Source organism: Cetorhinus maximus, chromosome 6 (genome assembly GCF_964194155.1).
Source record: "Cetorhinus maximus chromosome 6, sCetMax3.hap1.1, whole genome shotgun sequence".
Taxonomy (NCBI): domain Eukaryota; kingdom Metazoa; phylum Chordata; class Chondrichthyes; order Lamniformes; family Cetorhinidae; genus Cetorhinus; species Cetorhinus maximus.
In genome coordinates this window covers 80,979,159-80,997,445 of record NC_135884.1, presented here as the reverse complement: position 1 = coordinate 80,997,445, position 18,287 = coordinate 80,979,159, and the positions used below count along the sequence as shown (strand labels likewise).

General features: G+C 45.4%; 1 protein-coding gene across 3 annotated transcripts in view; it reads left to right on the top strand.

Annotated features, from left to right (window-relative positions):
* Positions 1 to 18,287, top strand: part of necab2 (N-terminal EF-hand calcium binding protein 2) — a 183,454-nt gene that overhangs the window by 110,939 nt on the left and 54,228 nt on the right. For all 3 annotated transcript variants that reach the window (XM_078542944.1, XM_078542942.1, XM_078542941.1), the window contains one exon: positions 11,130 to 11,186. In XM_078542944.1, coding sequence (XP_078399070.1) covers positions 11,130 to 11,186 — 57 coding nt within the window. The remainder of the gene's footprint in view (positions 1 to 11,129; positions 11,187 to 18,287) is intronic.

Genomic DNA, 18,287 nt, shown 5'->3' with positions numbered 1-18,287 from the left:
CTACACTATCCTCATCAAACACTCCCAGGACAGGTACAGCACAGGGTTAGATACAGAGTAAAGCTCCTTTTACACTGTCCCCATCAAACACTCCCAGGACAGGTACAGGATGGGGTTAGATACAGAGTAAAGCTCCTTTAACACTGTCCCCATCAAACTCTCCGAGGGCAGGTACAGCACAGGGTCAGATACAGAGTAAAGCTCCCTCTACACTGTCCCCATCAAACACTCCCAGGGCAAGTACAGCACAGGGTCGGATGCACAGTAATGCTCCATCTATATTGTCCCATTAAACACTCCCAGGACAGGTGCAAACACAGGTTAGATATAGAGTTAAGATCCCTGGGCACTGTTCTACTAATAGCTTCACCCCATTCCTCGGATGATCACTCTCTTACCCACAACTGATTCTTTTTGCATTTCCCACACCAGTTTCTTGCAATGAAGTCACTGTTAGTGCCAACTTTCTGCTTGTTTTGTGCTGTGGGCTTGTGCCCATTGTGAACTCGGTCGTGATCTCGCTAATATATTGCAGCTAGGAAACTGCCTATCACAGAAAGGGCTTGAGTTCATGTGAAATATTCAAAATGAAGGTGAAATCACAGTGGCAGCCGTAATCCATCCTCGATGAAGGGGGTAGGGGAGGTGGTGGGTGTTGGGGGTGGGGTGGATGGCACAGAGAGAAGATAGCCAGAGATACCTGATTTGTCCAAAACATTCTCGGATGGAGTAGTCTCTTAAATAGGAGGTCAGATAGCTTTATCACTGTTTGGGAAAGGGAGCAAGGGCATGCTGGAAAATCTTACGCCTCAGCTTCAATTGAACCCCTCCAGCCCCTAATGCTGGATAACATGAGTGAACCCTCGGGTCAGTCTGGGCTAAATGGGAAGGCTCATCATTTGAAAAGGCAGGTCACTTTGGGTACTTTGGATGAAATGTTTAAGAAAATCTCAGCATGCAGGTATTAAGCGAAGTTGATCAAATTTGTATGCACTGACTTTCACAAGGCATTTTGATAAGATTTGCCATAAGAGGCTTCTAATAAAACCTGAGCCATATGGCTTTGAAAGGAATACAGAGATGGTTAAGGAATTGTAAAGAACAAACTTGCCATGATCAAGTGTTGCCCATGACCTCAGGATTTCCACAAGGCCCTCACATTGAAAATCATCAAAGAAGTGAAATCAGTGAACTTTTGTGAAGTGCCTCATTATATTTAATGATGTGAAACCAAAAATGTTCTTATCTGATGGAATCTAAATCACACCATTTGAAAAATACTTTTCATTTTCAAAGTCTGAAATTGCTTTCTAAACTGTCCCAGGGGCAGGAAGTGACATTCATCAAAAGCCAGATCCATTGTATCCTTGTGTGTATGATATCCATTCATTTTGACCCTCTACCACTTTCCGCTCTGGTACCGTACCGCACATTGTCATTCTTCCTCTGGGCTCTGGCAGTCTATCCAATTGGAGGGAATGATACACAGCCTGTGCAGTGCACAGTGCACACACATTAGAAACCCCTTCCAATCCTTGGATTTTTGCATCGCCCAGATTCACTGATAACAGCCGTAAGTGGACTTCATGCACCTTTGTACAGAGAATGTGGGCTTCTTTGCTCAGTGTTCAGCTGAATGGTAACATGTATAAGGGATTATAACAGACAGTCCTTCCTGGGTACTGGTTACTGAAATATCACTAATGCATGTTGGATTTTCCTGTTTCTTTTGACGGAAAGCTCTCCGTGGAGACAATGCACAGCCTTCAGACTTTTGGGTAGTTCATTTGCGTAAAATGCAACACTATGATTTTCACTATGACAGCGATCAATTCCCTATACCCCACACTGTGAAAACTATATACACACAATTTTCTGGTGAAATGGTAAACTAAGGTCCCATCTGTCCCATCAGGTAGACATGAAAGATCCAACTGAACTGTTTTGAAGAGGACTGCATGTTCTATGCAGTGACAATGTTCATTCCTCAGCCAACATCACTAAAACAGATAATCCAGTCATTATTGTTGGGAGGGTGTTGGTTACAGACTGGTATGTTTTAAAGAAGTCTTCAGTAGATTAACTGTAATCTTTATTAACCACTAGAATTATGTACACACATACAGTAAAGGGTAAAAGCTAGGAGCTGTCTCCATGCATAGGTCTATACAGGTCTCTGCTCAACACCACACTGACCCCTGGGTCTGCGTCATGTGCCTCTTACATCATGTGTGGGCGGCACTGTACCCTGTTCCACATTAACCCTATGTGTGCCAGACCCTTATGCAACAATTATCGTTTTGATGTTTGTGGGATCTTACTGTGCCAGAATTGGCTGCCGCATTTCCTACTTTGCAACAATGGCTATGATTCAAAAGTGCTTCATTGTGTGTACCAACCTCTGGGACATCCTGATGTCATGAAATACACTGTAGAAATGTAGTTTGTTCATTACCACCTCACTAAGTATGGGCTCTAAGAGAGATTGGCTTCTCAAGGTAAAACCTTCAAACTTAAGCTCATTCCGGCTTTGAAATACAGGTCATCTTCTCCCTGCAGATTGGAAAAAACACAAACAGATGAGTCCCGATCCTAAGTTAACACACTCGACGAGAATGGGGCTGGTTTGGGTTGGTGATCTGTTTTGAAACCCTGTCCCATTTTATGCTTCATTGAAGTTAGTATATTTCATCTGAACCTGGCCTGACCCAGGTTAAATCAGGGCTGCTGTGATTGGATGAGAGCCCCCTGCCTCTCGGTGAATTTCCCATGTGATGGGGTTCTCTGATTGACCCTCCGATTGAGGAATCAAAGTTGCTGGGCTGAGGTGAGCTCCTATCTAAATGGGGAACATAGTCTCTGCCAGGCTAAGCTACCTGTTGTGTAGATTACAGCTGTCAAACCATTGAAAATAAATAAATGTCATTAATATCTCAATTAAAAATTTTAATCTCAGTTAATCTTGGTTTTAATTGCATGGTTAATTTGTGCAATTACTGCATCAATCTCTTTCAAGTCTGTTTTATTGCTGATGCTATTATTAATACACAGAATTATATAAAAACAGAACCTGAAGAGCTTATTGTGAAAAAGATTCCTCTGATACTGGTGTTCAGTGTGATATTAAATACAATGAATCAACTCTCTATCCAATTAATCATCAGACAGTTTTAAAAATAAATAAACACCACATTCACAAGCCATTTGCATTACTGCCTCACTTAAGAATGCTTCAACTTTATGGGCAGAACTTTATGCCCCATGGGCGGGAATAAAATAGTGCTTGATAATGTTGGGCGAGCGTCCCGATGACATCGCGCACTCGTGCGATATTTCAGTCGGCGGGTATGCACAAGAGTCAGCAGCTCGCCCGCCAGCAATTAAGAGGCTAATTAAGGCCATTAAACTAGCAATTAATTTGTATTTTTCGCTGCCCATCCAACCTTATGGTTGGGGGGTGGGTGAATAGGCCAGGCAGCCTTTGCATTTTTTAGGAAACCTCATCCATCGGCGGGATGAGGTTTCTAACAATAATTTTTTAAAAATGTTTTAAACATAATTTTTAATATGTCCCTGTTCATGTGACTGAGTCACATGTGGGGACATGTTTCCCTTATCTTTAAAATCGTTATTTCTCATTGTAAATTCTTGTGCTCCCAGAGGCAGCTCTGTGCCTTCAGGGAGCTTTCAGTGAGCGCACCCCCCCATCTGCACAGCCTTTAGCGCTCTCGATCCTCCCGCCCCCACCCCGGCAGCACTGAGGCTCTCAGTGCGTGGTTCACACTGGCTGGCAGTTAATTGGCCAGCCAGTGTGAAATCAAAGGCCGAGGTCTGATAGTGGGCGACAGTCCATTTCGTGGCCACTCCCATGCCCGCTGCGCCCGCCTGATGAAGGGAGAATCCTGCCCGATGTTTTTTCTTTATCTTTTCAATGACCTTTTGAATATTGGCCCACGTTAACTAGATTTAAGTATTTTTTTTTGCTCTTCTTCTTAGCTTTCTTGTCTGTTCTTAAGGGTGGCCCTTTCTCCTGCTGCTCTCTGCCTCATCTAACATAACCTATTTTTTTTCTATCTGGCCACATCATTCACCCCTCCCCACCCCAACTCATCCAGCATCAAGGACAAGTGACATCTCTATATCACCTGTACTTACACTTCCCCCCCCCTCCATTGGAGGAAACAATGGTGATGAGCTCAAAGCCAAGGGTCCAACTGAAATGCTTTTATACCTTTAATTTAGAACATAAGAAATAGGACAGGAGTAAACCATTCAGCCCTCCGAGCCCACTCTGCCATTCAATGAGATAATGGCTGATCTTCTACTTCCACACCATTTTCCTACACTATCCCCGTATCCCTTGATGTTTTTGAAATGTAGAAATCTGTCGATCTCTGTCTTGAGCATACTCAATGACTGAGCGTCCACAGCCCCCTGCGGTAGAGAATTCCAAAGGTTCACCACCATATGAGTGAAGAAATTCTTCCCATCTCAGTCCTAAATGGCCTACCCCTTACTCTGAGACTGTGTCCCCTGATTCTAGATCCCTCAGCCAGGGGAAACATCCTTCCTGCATCTACCCTGTTGAGCCCTTTCAATCTTCTAAACTCCAGAGATTAAAGACCCAGTCTATTTAATCTTTCCTGAAAGGGCAATTCCTCCATCCCAGGAATAAATCCCAGGAATGAACCTTTTTTGCACTCCCTCTATAGCAAGTATATCTTTCCTTAGGTAAGGAGAGCAAAACTGCACACAATACTCCAGGTGCGGTCTCACCAAAGCTCTGTATAATTGCAGTAAGACATCTTTACTCCTACACTCAAAACCTCTTGCAATAAAGGCCAACATACCATTTGCCTTCTTAATTGCTTGCTGTACCTGCATATTAGTTTTCAGTGACTCAGGGACAAGGACACCCAAGTCCCTGTGAAGTTCAACACTTCACAGACTCTCATCATTTAAGAAATGCTCTATATTTCTGTTTTTCCTACCAAAGTGGATAACCTCACATTTCCCCACATTATATTCCATCTGCCAAATTCGCCTAGTCTCTCCAAATCTTCTTAAAGCACCTTTGCTTCCGCCTCACAACTCATACTCCCACATGGTTTTGTGTCATCTGCAAACTTGGAAATATTACCTTTAATCTCCACATCCCAATATTGACACAGATTATGAATAGCTGGGGCCCAAGCACTGATCCTTGTGGTACCCCACTAGTCACAGTCTGCCAGCCTGAAAATGACCCATTTATTCCTACTCTCTCTTTTCTGTCAATTAACCAGCTGTCAGTGCATGCCAGTATATTCCCTCCAATTCTATATGCTGTAAGTTTGTTTACCATTCTCTTGTGTGGGATCTTATCAAAAGCTTTCTGAAAATCTAAATAAACCACATCCACAGGTGCCCCCTTATCTATTCTGCTAGTTACATCCTCAAAAACCTCCAACAGGCTTGCTAACCATGATTTCCCTTTCATAAACCATGTTGACTCTGCCCAATCCTCCCATTATTTTCTAAACCTTCAGTTATCACATCCTTTACTATAGATTCTAACATTTTCCCTACTACTGATGTCAGACTAGCAGGTCTGTAGTTCCCTGTTTTCTCGCTCCCTCTTTTAAATAGTGGGGTTATATTTGCCATGTTCAGATCTGCAGGAACCATTCCAGAGTCTATATTTTGAAAGAATTTTGAAAGATGATCACCAGTGTATCCACTATCTCTACAGCCACCTCTTTCAATACTCTGGGATGCAGATCACAGGGTCCAGGGAATTTATCAACTTTCAGTCCCATTCATTTCTCTAGTAATATTTTTGTACTAATATTCATATCCTGCAGTTCCTTGTTTAGACAAGTCCCTTGATTCTCCATTATTTCTGGGAGATTTTTAGTGTTTGTTTGTAAACAAAGTAGTTGATAACATTGGAGATCCTTTGTTGTTTGAACCCTAATATACTTTTGAGCAACATCTGTGATTAACCTGTTAAGAACATTAATTGGCAAAAAAGTAATCTGTTAATTAATGTAGAAGTTAACAGATTCACTGATAGTCCCCTAAGGTAATTTGAATGGAATAACACGTCCCAAGCTCTCAAGTGTCACAAAGACACATCTTCTCAAAGAGGAGAAGTGCCGGCAATTTCCAGGGGGTCTCTGATCTCCTGCCTTAATTGCAAATACTGGAGAAACGTGTAAACAGGCACACTCCCGCAGTTACAATGGGAGATCAGGAAAATGGGGATTCTAGGTTTTTGTGATTGTTCATCATGATCATCCCTTATGATCAAATTGCTATTGGTTCCAAGCTATTAGCTTACTGTAGAGAATAAAATCATCGCTGCACCCAGCTTTAGGAGTTAATTGCTTTTATTGAATTTAGCATGCCAGAAATGTTATAAGATAAAAAATTCAACTCGGACAGTCTGGGTAAAAATCCATTTTGGGTCAAGGGAGTTCCCTTTCCGCAGCCTAGAGATGCTGTAGTGCCTCGTCTGCCAACTTCATTGGCATCACTCAAGTCCAGCACAAACTGGCGATTATTGCTGGGGCTCGTATAGCTCAGTACTTCCCAAGCAGAGCATTTATCAATTCAGACATCAGGGAAGCCTTTAATGCTTCTGCATTGCTATGGTGGGGAATTGTGCAAGGAGCTGCAGGGTTTGCACAGAGGCTGCAGGGAGAGGAGGGACTATGGTAACATGAACAGTCACTCAATTGTAGTTTGTTTCCAATATTCCTCTACTCTTTTGTTGTGAGATTTAAGTATTAACTGGCACTGAAAAGAAAAGATTTCTAAAGAATTGTTTTTATTTGTGAGTGTGGCAGCACAGTTGTAAAGATAAAGATGCTTATAAGCTTATCTGGGAACTCAATTCGAAATTCAAAATGATAGGTTCTTCGACTTTGGGAGACATAGGGGTGAAATCTTCAGTGATATCTTCATTGAATTGTTCCAGTTCTGTCATCCGCAGAACCACAAGTTTAGCTGTTACAGAAACAGCTAGCTGGGGTATTTTTTCCCCCATTCTCTCTCTTATGGCTTGACGATTGGTATCTTTGTTATGACCTCCCTTTCTTTAACAAGGTTGTTTGAAAGTACAGTATACTTCTCACTTTCTTCAACAGTCTGAAGAAAGATTAATAAGCATAGAATTATCGAATCATACAGCGCTGATAGACGCCATTAGGCCTTTTGTGCCTGTGCTGGCTCTTTGAAAGAGCTATCCCATTGGTTCCAAACTTCTGCTCTTTCTTTTCTCTTGAAGGCTATTTTGGTATCTGCTTCCACTGCTCTTTCTGGCAATGCATTCAGGATTGTAACACTCCCTGCATAAAAAATTCTCATTGTCAACCCCAATCTCCAACCTTCTGTTTTTGCCAATTACCTTAAATCTTTGTTCTCTGGTCACTGCCCCCCGACCAGAGTGTTTCTCTTTATTTACTCTACTGAAGGCAGTCCCAATTATGAACACCTCTAATAAATCTCTCTTAATCTTCTCTGCTCTAAGGAGAACAATCCCAGCCTCTCTAGTCTCTCCACATGAACTGACGTCCCTCATCCTGAGACCATTTCTTTAAATCTCTTCTGTAAAGCAAGCCCCTTCTCTAAGGACTAGCCACACTTCCTAAAGTGTAGTGCCCAGAGTTGGACACAGTATTCCAGCTTGGGCCTAACCAGTAATGTATAAAGGTTTATCATAACTTCCTTACTTTTGGGCTGTATTCCATTTTAGAATCCTGTACGTATTTTTTAACAGCCTTCTCAGCTTGTCCTGCTACCATCAGTGAGTCATACCCCCACAGAACTCTCTGCTTTAAAATACTACCCTTTACCTTGTGGCCTAAATCACCTGTGGAGTGGCAACCTCCATTGGATTTCCACTCTGCTTCTACTTTTCTCTGCCACACCGGAGATCCGCATATCTGGCCAGGGCTTCCGATCCCGAATTCTCCAGAAATATGGAGCGTACCTGAAATGGAGCTGCTGCTTTGTAGCGCTGGATTGTCGGGGGATGACAACCCACACCCCCTTTGTAGAGCATTAGCTGCCGTGTTCTGGTAAGTGAAGAGTTTAAATGTCCCAAAGCTTCTTTGAAAAGCTACAGACAGAAGGTAAGGGGTTTAGGGGTAAGGGGCAGAGAGGAAGGTGAGTAGGGTAGCAGGTGAGTAGGGTAGAAGATGGACAGGGTGGAAGGTGGGCAAGGTGAGAGGAGGGTGAGGTCGGTAGGTAGATGAGGTGGATAAGGTGGCAGGTGGGTGAGGTGGATGAGATGGGTGGGAGGGTGAGATGGGTAGGTGGATCAGGTGGGTTGGGTGGTGGGTGGGTAAGTGGGTAGGTAGGTAAAGTGGGTAGGGCGGCAGCTGGGTGTGGGTGGGTGGGTGAGGAGGGTGGGGTAGCAGATGGGTGAGATGGGCAACTTGGTGAGGTGGGGAGGTGGGTGAGATGGGTAGGTGGATTGGTCAGGTTGGAACAGGTTGTCAGGTTGGGGCTACTCAGATTGGGTTGGGGGCTATTCAGGTCAGGGAGGAGTCGGGGGTCAGGGGGAGTCAAATGTTGGGACTGGGACATGTCATGCCTGGCCTAGTCAGATTGGACTGGGGTGGGGGGGGAGGCAGGGGGATGGGATTAATATGGGGCTGCTGGGGGGTTAGACTAATGGTGGAAGCTGATCAGGTCAGGTTGGGAAGTTGGAAGGGGAGTCAGAGAATGGGGTCAGTGCGAGTGATTGGGGGTCAGTTATATAGTTATCCAGGAGTTAGCCTAGGATTTTTCTGTCTAACTTTACCTGGGTGGCTGTCCAGGTAAATAAGTTGGAACTGGTCAAAATCTTCGACTCAGAGTTGGAGATTTTTGTGGAGGGCTCCGGGCTGGGGTGTTGACCTTCGGAAATTCAGACTTCCTGGGAAATTCCCATGGAGTCAGTTCATTGGGACTTCCGACGGATCCCGTGGTGCAACTTCCAGGGTACGTCTGGTCTCTGACGATCTGGAGACTGGAAGACTTGGGCCAATGTTGCTTCTGCTCAATCTGCTAGCACAGTGCATCACTTCACACACCTCCTAATAGTTGGTATTTAAAAAACCAGATCAAAATATCCTGCAAAATATTTATTATTCCTTATTGTTTCACAGTTCAGAAGCCAGGAAGCTGCCCTGATGGCCTAGTAGGTGTATACCCATCTAGATAAGATGGGTCGTCAACTGTTTACAATGTATATTAATGATCTGGATGAAGGGACAGAGTGTATTGTGTGTACTAAGTTAATGGGCATAAATTTGGCAGAAGGAATAAAATGTGGGAAAGTGTGAGGTTGTCCACTTTGGCAGGAAGAATAGAAATGCAGAATATTATCATTTAAATGGAGAGAGACTGCAGAATACTGCAGTACAGAGGGATCTGGGTGTCCTTGTACGTGAATCACAAAAATTAGCATGCAGGTACAGAAAGTATTGGGAAGGCAAATGGAGTGTTGGCCTTTATTGCAAAGGGGGATGGAATATAAAAGTATGGACACCTTGCTGCCACTGTGCAGGGCATTGGTGAGACCACACCTGGGGTACTTTGTGCAGCTTTGGCCTCCTTACTTAAGGAGGGATATGCTTGCATTGGAAGCAGTTCAGAGAAGGTTCACTAGGCTGATTCCTGAGATGAAGGGGTTGTTTTATGAGGAAAGGTTGAGCAGATTGGGCCTATACCCACTGGCATTTAGAAGAATGAGGTGATCTTATTGGAACATATACGATCCTGAGGTAAATTGACAGAGTGGGGGCTGAGAGGATGTTGCCCCTCATGTGGGAATCCAGAACTAGGGGGCACAGTTTCAAAATAAGGGGTTGATCAGGAGGAGAAGAGGAGGGATTTCTTCTCTCAGAGGTTCATTAACCTTTGAAATTGTCTTCCCCATTGAGCAGTGGAGGTTGAGTCATTGAATAAGGCTGAGTTAGACAGATTTTTGATTGACAAGGGAGTTAAGGGTTATAGGGAACAGGTGGGAAATTGAAGTTAAGGTCACAATCAGATCAGCCATGATCTTATCGAATGGCGGAGCAGGCTTGAGGGGCTGAGTGGCCGACTCCTGCTCCGATTTTTTATGATCTTATGGGCCCAAACGTTCAATTCCTGCTGTGACATGCCCAGATTCCTGATGCTGCCTCAGCTTACAGCAAGCTGTGCTGGAGAGTGTCAGCATGTGAATGCCAACATGTGGACCAGATCAGGCTTGGCAGTGATTCTGTTCATGGTCGAATAGCTCACCAATACCTTCATCTGGTCAGTTTTCAGATAGCTGATATTGAACTTTATGATGCCTCATTAATTCAGCATCATGGCCCTTTTAGATCCAATGTGAGATCAAAGACTTGCATATATTGCATCTTTCACATTGTCCAAAGGTGCACAGACATTTAAGTATCTTCTGGAGTGCAGTCACTCTTTAATGTAGAAAACACAGCACCAAATTTGTGCACAGCAAGTTCCCACAAACAGCAATGTGATGAAGACCAGATAATGCGGTTAGTTGAGGGATAATTAAATGTCAGGAGAGAACGCCCGTGCTCTTTTCGAGGAGAGCAGTGAGGCCTTTTACACTCACCTAAGAAGGCAGACAGGGCCTCAGTTTCAACAGAAGGGTGACACCTTTGATAGTGTGGCCCTGGAGTTTGGAGATTTTGCTTTGCACTCCAATATTTGGGGTGGGCCGTGAACCACTCGTTTTGGACCCAAAGATGAGAGTGCTACCACTGAACTACACCTGAGAGCTTCAGGGAGGGGGGGTTGGAGGAGCAGTGGTGTGGGGGGCTGCAGCCAGCAGACTGTGTGTTTAAACATTTCAACAATACACTGCATGTACACTTTGGGATGATGTCGTTTCAATCACCAACCTGTACAGAGCTCTCAATGGCAGCCTATGATTTACGGCACAACTTGGACCATGAACTGTTGCAGTTCTAACACTTCTTTTCCCCATGTGATTCGCAGTGGGACTAGGCCCTGAACTAAACATTGGTCTTGACCCTGTGTGATGGGGAGAGGGGCTGCGTGTGGGGTGGCGGAGGCGAGTGGAGTGCATTAACAAGCTCTGCCATGCTGCTGGCTCTCACTCTGTATGTTGTCTCCACTTTCAGACTATGTGGCTTGACCTGCAGCAGAAGGTGATGGACAATGAGAACTTGACCTGTTCAGTGAGTATTTAACCACCTTCCCAGCATTCCCTGCACTTCCGTTGGCCTCTGGGGTGTCTCTTAGCAGTGAGATTCAGAGGAAAAAATGGCCCTGAGTTTTTGATGGGGCAGTGTAGAGGGAGCTTCACTCTGTATCAAACACAATGCTGTACCTGTCCTGGGAGTGTGTGATGGGGACAGTGTAGAGGGAGCTTTACTCTGTATCTAACCCCGTGAGTGTTTGATGGGACAGTGTAGAAGGAGTTTTACTCTGTATCTAACCCCACGCTGTAACTGTCCTGGGAGTGTTTAATGGGGACAGTGTAGAAGAAGCTTTACTCTGCATCTAATCCCGTGCTGTACCTGTCCTGGAAGTGTTTGATGGGACAGTGTAGAGGGAGCCTTACTCTGTATCTAACCCCATGCTGTACCTGTCCTGTGAGTGTTTAATGGGGACAGTGTAGAGAGAGCTTTACTCTGCATCTAATCCCATGCTGTACCTGTCCTGGGAGTGTTTGATGGGACAGTGTAGAGGGAGCTTTACTCTGTATCTAACCCCATGCTGTACCTATCCTGTGAGTGTTTGATGGGACAGTGTAGAGGGAGCTTTACTCTGTATCTAACACCGTGCTGTAATTGTCCTGGAAGTTTTTGATGGGGCCAGTGTAGCGGGAGCTTTACTCTGCATCTAACCCCATGAGTGTTTGATGGGACAGTATAGAGGGAGCTTTACTCTGTATCTAACCCCGTGCTGTAACTGTCCTGGCAGTGTTTAATGGGGACAGTGTAGAGGGAGCTTTACTTTGTATCTAACCCCGTGCTGTACCTGTCCTGGGAGTGTTTTATGGGGACAGTGTAGAGGGAACTTTACTCTGTACATAACACCGTGCTGTACCTGTCCTGTGAGTTTTTGATGGGGCCAGTGTAGTGGGAGCTTTACTCTGCATCTAACCCCGGCTGTACCTGTCCTGGGACTGTGTGATGGGGACAGTGTAGAGGGAGTTTTACTCTGTATCTAACCCCGTGCTGTACCTGTCCTGTGAGTGTGTGATGGGGACAGTGTAGAGCGAGCTTTACTCTGTATCTAACCCCGTGACTGTTTGATGGGACAGTGTATAGGGAACTTTACTCTGTATCTAACGCCGTGCTGTACCTGTCCTGGGAGCATTTGATGGGAACAGTGTAGAGGAAACTTTACTCTGTATCTAACCCTGTGCTGTACCTGCCCTGGGAGTGTTTGATGGGGACATGGTTGAGGGAACTTTACTCTGTATCTAACCCCATGCTGTACCTGTCCTATGCGTGTTTGATGCGGACAGTGTAAAGGGAGCTTTACTCTGTATCTAACACTGTGCTGTAGTTGTCCTGTGAGTATTTGATGGGGCTAGTGTAGAGGGAGCTTTACTCTGTATCTAATCTTTGCTGTGCCTGTCTTGGGATGTTCGATGGGGACAGTGTAGAGGGAGATTTACTCTGTATCTAACCCTGTGCTATCCCTGCCCTGGGAGTTTTTGATGGGGCCAGTGTAGCGGGAGCTTTACTCTGTATCTAACCCCATGCTGTACCTGTCCTGGGAGTGTTTGATGGGACAGTGTAGAGGGAGCTTTACTCCGTATCTAACCCCGTGAGTGTTTGAACGGACAGTGTAGAGGGAGTTTTACTCTGTATCTAGCCCCGTGCTATAACTGTCCTGGGAGTGTTTGATGGGGACAGTGTAGAGGGAGCTTTACTTTGTATCTAACACTGTGCTGTACCTGTCCTGGGAGTGTGTGATGGGGACAGTGTAGAGGGAGCTTTACTCTATATCTAACCCCATGCTGTACCTGTCCTGTGAGTGTTTGATGGGGACAGTTTAGAGGGAGCTTTACTTTGTATCTAACACCGTGCTTTACCTGTCCTGGGGGCGTTTGATGGCGACAGTGTAGACGGAGCTTTACTCTGTATCTAACCCCGTGCTGTACCTGTCCTGTGAGTGTTCGATGGGGCCAGTATAGAGGGAGCTTTACTCTGTATCTAACCCCGTGAGTGTTTGATGGGACAGTGTAGAGGGAGCTTTACTCTCTATCTAACCCCATGCTGTACCTGTCCTGTGAGTGTTTGATGGGGACAGTTTAGAGGGAGCTTTACTTTGTATCTAACACCATGCTTTACATGTCCTGGGGGCGTTTGATGGAGACAGTGTAGACGGAGCTTTACTCTGTATCTAACCCCATGCTGTACCTGGCCTGGGAGTGTTTGATGGGACAGTGTAGAGGGAGCTTTACTCTGTATCTAATACTGTGCTGTACCTGTCCTGGAAGTTTTTGATGGGGCCAGTAGAGAGGGAGCTTTACTCTGTATCTAACCTTGTGCTGTACTAGTCCTGTGAGTATTTGATGGGGGTAGTGTAGAGGGAGCTTTCATCTGTATCTAACCTTTGCTGTGCCTGTATTGGGATATTTGATGGGGTCAGTGTAGAGGGAGATTTACTCTATCTAACCCTGTGCTATCCCTTCCCTGGGAGTGTTTGATAGGGACAGTGTAGAGGGAGCTTTACTCTGTATCTAACACCGTGACTGATCGATGGGACAGTGTACAGGGAGCTTTACTCTGTACCTAACACCGTGCTTTAACTGTCGTGGAAGTTTTTGATGGGGCCAGTGTAGCGGGAGCTTTACTCTGTATCCAACCCCATGCTGTACCAGTCCTGGGAGTGTTTGACGGGACAGTGTGGAGTGAGCTTTTCTCTGTTTCTAACCCTGTGCTGTATTTATCCTGTGTGTTTGATGGGGCCAGTAGAGAGAGAGCTTTACTCTGTATCTAACCCTGTGCTGTTCTAGTCCTGTGAGTATTTGATGGGGCTAGCGTAGAGGGAGCTTTACTCTGTATATAACCCTTTGCTGTGCTTGTCTTAGGATGTTTGATGGGGATAGTGTAGAGGGAGATTTACTCTCTATTTAACCCTGTGCTATCCCTGCCCTGGGAGTTTTTGATGGGGCCAGTGTAGTGCGAGCTTTTCTCTGTATCTAACCCCATGCTGTACCAGTCCTGGGAGTGTTTGATGGGACAGTGTAGAGGGAGCTTTACATTGTATCTAACACCATGCTGTACCTGTCCTGTGAGTGTTTGATAGGGACAGTGTAGAGGGAGCTTCACTTTGTATCTAACACCGTGCTGTACCTGTCCTATGAGTGTTTGATAGGGACAGTGTAGAGGGAGCTTTACTCTGTATATAACCCCGTGCTGTATCTGTCCTGAGTGTGTGTGATGGGGACAGTGTAGAGGGAGCTTTACTCTGTATCTAACCCCGTGCTGTACCTGTCCTGGGAGTGTTTGATGGAGACCGTGTAGAGGGAACTTTACTCTGTATCTAACCTTTGCTGTGCCTGTCTTGGGATGTTTCATGGGGACAGTGTAGAGGGAGATTTACTCTCTATCTAACCCTGTGCTATCCCTGCCCTGGGAGTGTTTGATGGGACAGTGTGGAGGGAGCTTTACTTTGTATCTAACCCGTGCTGTACCTCTCCTGGAAGTGTTTGATGGGACCAGTGTAGAGGGAGCTTTACTCTGTATCTAACCCCGTGCTGTACCTGTCCTGTGAGTGTTTGATGGGGCCTGTGTAGAGGGAGCTTTTCTCTGCATCTGACCTCGTGCTGTACTTTAAATTGAACGTGTTCTTTATTGACACTGAATGCCTGATATAGTGAAATTTTCCATCTCCTGAGCACTAACTCTCCTACCTTAATGATTCAGACATTCAGAAAACACAACAAGGAAAGTGATTTTTTAAGTGGAGTGAAGGTGTAATTAGTTCCACTGGGAGATGTGGCACTGACCTCAGGTCAGTGTTAGATTGTTTAGTGAATGTGATCTCCAGTAGCCTCTGTGTGAATGGCACGGGGTGAAATTAGAATCTGGGACCTGGTATTTTATGTGTTATATTGTATGAGACCATAACCATAAGACATAGGAGCAGAAATTAGGCCATTCGGCCCATCAAATCTGTTCCGCCATTCAATCATGGCTGATAAGTTTCTCAACCCCATTCTCCCGCCTTCTTCCCGTAACCTTTGATCCCCTCTGTATCAAGATCTTCTGCTGTGAAGAGTGGCTTTATTAAAAAAAAATGAATTATCCTCCCCTACAGCCACCACCACATGCTAACCCCCTGACATGAAGGTACTGACTCCTGTGAAGCTTAGCATCACAGTGAATGATAACCTAGCCAAACCTCAACAAAGAGCCTCCGCACTGTTTTGTCCTCTGCCCTACATCCTGTCCACACCTACCATTCCCATGAGCCGATTTCCCCCCCACCGGAGCTTGTGAGGTAATGAATCCATCCTGAGATTCCATTACCACTCAGTGTCCTGGAATGACAGCTGAGGGTTGAGTTCAGCCTGCACTGTGATGCGTTGGGCTGAGGAGCTGCAACTGTGCTACAAACCCTCAACTGTTGTTCCCCTCAAGCTGTGCAGTCATGTGCCTACACAGCACCCCTAAAGCTCCCATGCACAAATCAGCCCCTGTGTGCACAGGCACACATAAAAAAGTAAAGGGGCCATGCAGGTAAACAAATCACCCGCGCACTCCAAAAAAATTGAGACTACGTTGCCCTCAGTGGTTGCAGGCGTGAGCCCTTTACTCATTGTTTCGGAGTTTCGGTGGGGGGGCAGCTAAATTGGAACGTCTCTCTTGCCCAATGCTTTCCTGTCGACTCTCTGTTTGAATGGAGCTGTGTTTGCCAGTGGATGTGACTCCCGCACACTCCAGCAGGCCTGCTGGTCAGAATCCCCAGGGCACCTGCTCCAGCTGGAGGTTTGCGTCAGCCCCTGTAATGTGCAGCTGGCCTGCCCCTTCACACAGGAAGGTGGAACTCTGCCCAGCTTTCACAACCTCAGGACACCCAACATGCTTCACGGCCAGTAAGTTATTCAAGAAGTGCAGTCACTGTTGTAATGTGCCACTTGCACACAGCAAACACTCACAAACAACAATGTGATAATGGTTTGATCATCTGTTTTAATGATGTTGAATAAGGGAGAAATGTTGACTAAGATGCCTTGCAGACTCCCTTGCTCTTCTTTGAAATAGTGTTTATGTTCAGGAGGCAGACAGGGCCTTGGTTTAACGTTTCATCTGAAGTACAGCTCCTCTGACAGTGCAGCACTCCCTCAGATATAAAAACCAAAAATGCTAGAAGAGCACAGCAGGTCTGGCAGCATCTGTGGAGAGAGAAACAGAGTTAATGTTTCAAGTCCGTATGACTTCTTCAGAGCTCTGTTAACTCTGTTTCTCTCTCCATAGATGCTGCCAGACCTGCTGAGTTTTTCCAGCATTTTCTGTTTTTATTTCAGATTTCCAGCATCCACAGTATTTTGCTCTTATCTTAGTGCTCCCTCAGTCCTGCGCAGGAGTGTCCACCTGGGTTATGTCCTCACATCCCTGGTGTTGGGCTTGACCCCATCACCTTTTTAAGCCATCAACTGAGCAAAGGCTGACGCTCGGTTTATTAAAGGAATTCAGCTTTTGGATGCTACTGATTCAGTGAAGGCTTTGAACTGCTGTGGCAGGAAGCAGTCTGCTGGTGTTCAGACCCTTAAGTTATACAAGATGATGCAATCTCTCTGGCCCTCAGGTCACATTGCAGCCTGGTCTGTGGCCGTTATTTGACGCAGGGTGTGCAGCAGGAACGGCAACATCTGCTGAAAGGCTTAGGGAACAGGAAGCATATGATGCCTTGCAGGGATCTGTCTGTTTCCCGCAGGGATAAAAGAACCTCTACTCCATCTGTCGGCCCAGAGATCGAATCAAAAAGCAGTGAAGTGTTGTTGAACTCGTATAAAACTTGTATCTTCAAGCAGCGAGTTGACGCACTGCATCAGAAATCGAGACAGTACATTGCCTCCTATTTGAACTCCTTCCTTTTCCAATGCCATTAAACAATGGAATCCCTCCCAGCCTTTTGTCCTGTATGTTACAGGATTTTAAAACTCAAGCCTGGCATCATTCAGTCACTAGTGTCGCTCGTGACTCAGTTAGTAGCGCTTTAGGCTCAAGGACAGTAGGTTGTGGGCTCAAGTCCCACTCGAGAGAGCTGAACACATAATCGAGGTAGTCACTCCCAGTGCAGTACTAAGAGAGCACTGCACTGTCAAAGGGCCGCTCTTTCACATGAGATATTAAACCATAACCCATCTGCTGCTCCAGCTGGATGTAAATAATCTCTTTTTGAAGAAGAGCAGGGTTGTTATTCCCAGTGTTCTTGACCAATATCTATCCCCTCAACAAATATCACTAAAATGGGTCATCTGATTAGCATCATATTGCTGTCTGTGGGAGCTTGCTGTGCACAAATTGGCTGCTGCCTTTCCATTCATTACAACAGAGATTACACTTCAAAAAGGACTACGCTAGATGTGAAATGGTTGGGGCCTCCTGAGGTGCCATATAAATATAACTTTTTCTTTTTGCTCTTTACTGCCTCATTTACCTGGTATTCTCTCTCTCCTTATTTCCAGCCGTAACATTGTTTGGTTCTTCCTTCATCAGCTCCTTCATACCAACACCTTCTCCAGACAAACCATTGACTGTCATTCACTTTACTATAACTCAGCCCAAGTCCCTGCCTGAGGACCAGACTTTGACAATAATGGAGAGGCCATTACACTTTGTGCTTAGCGGCACTGAATAGACCCTCAGTATGCACCACTGCGCACTGTGCGAAGACTGTATGCACGTGGCGGTTAAAACACCCATTATACACTTTAGCTTGATAGCCTTGATGACTCAGCAAGTCCACTGTATCCTCTACTCTCTTACCCCTTACTCCTATTGGGACTGCACCTTTGGTCTTAAACTCTGGAATTCCATCCCCAAACCTCTCCACATTTCTGACCTTCTTTATGGCATTCTTCAAAACCTATATCATTGACCAAGGGTTTAGTCATGTGTCTTTATGTGACTTATTGTTAAACTTGGTTTGTAAAGTGTTTTCACTATGTTAAAATGCTATAAAGATGCTGGATGAACCCGTGCTCACTAAAGACTGTAAGGGGCTCATAGCAGCGTCTTCTGTCTGCTCAATGTGAAGGGACAGATGGATAGGGAGAGGCAGACTGGTCCACTGAGCCCACCCCGAAC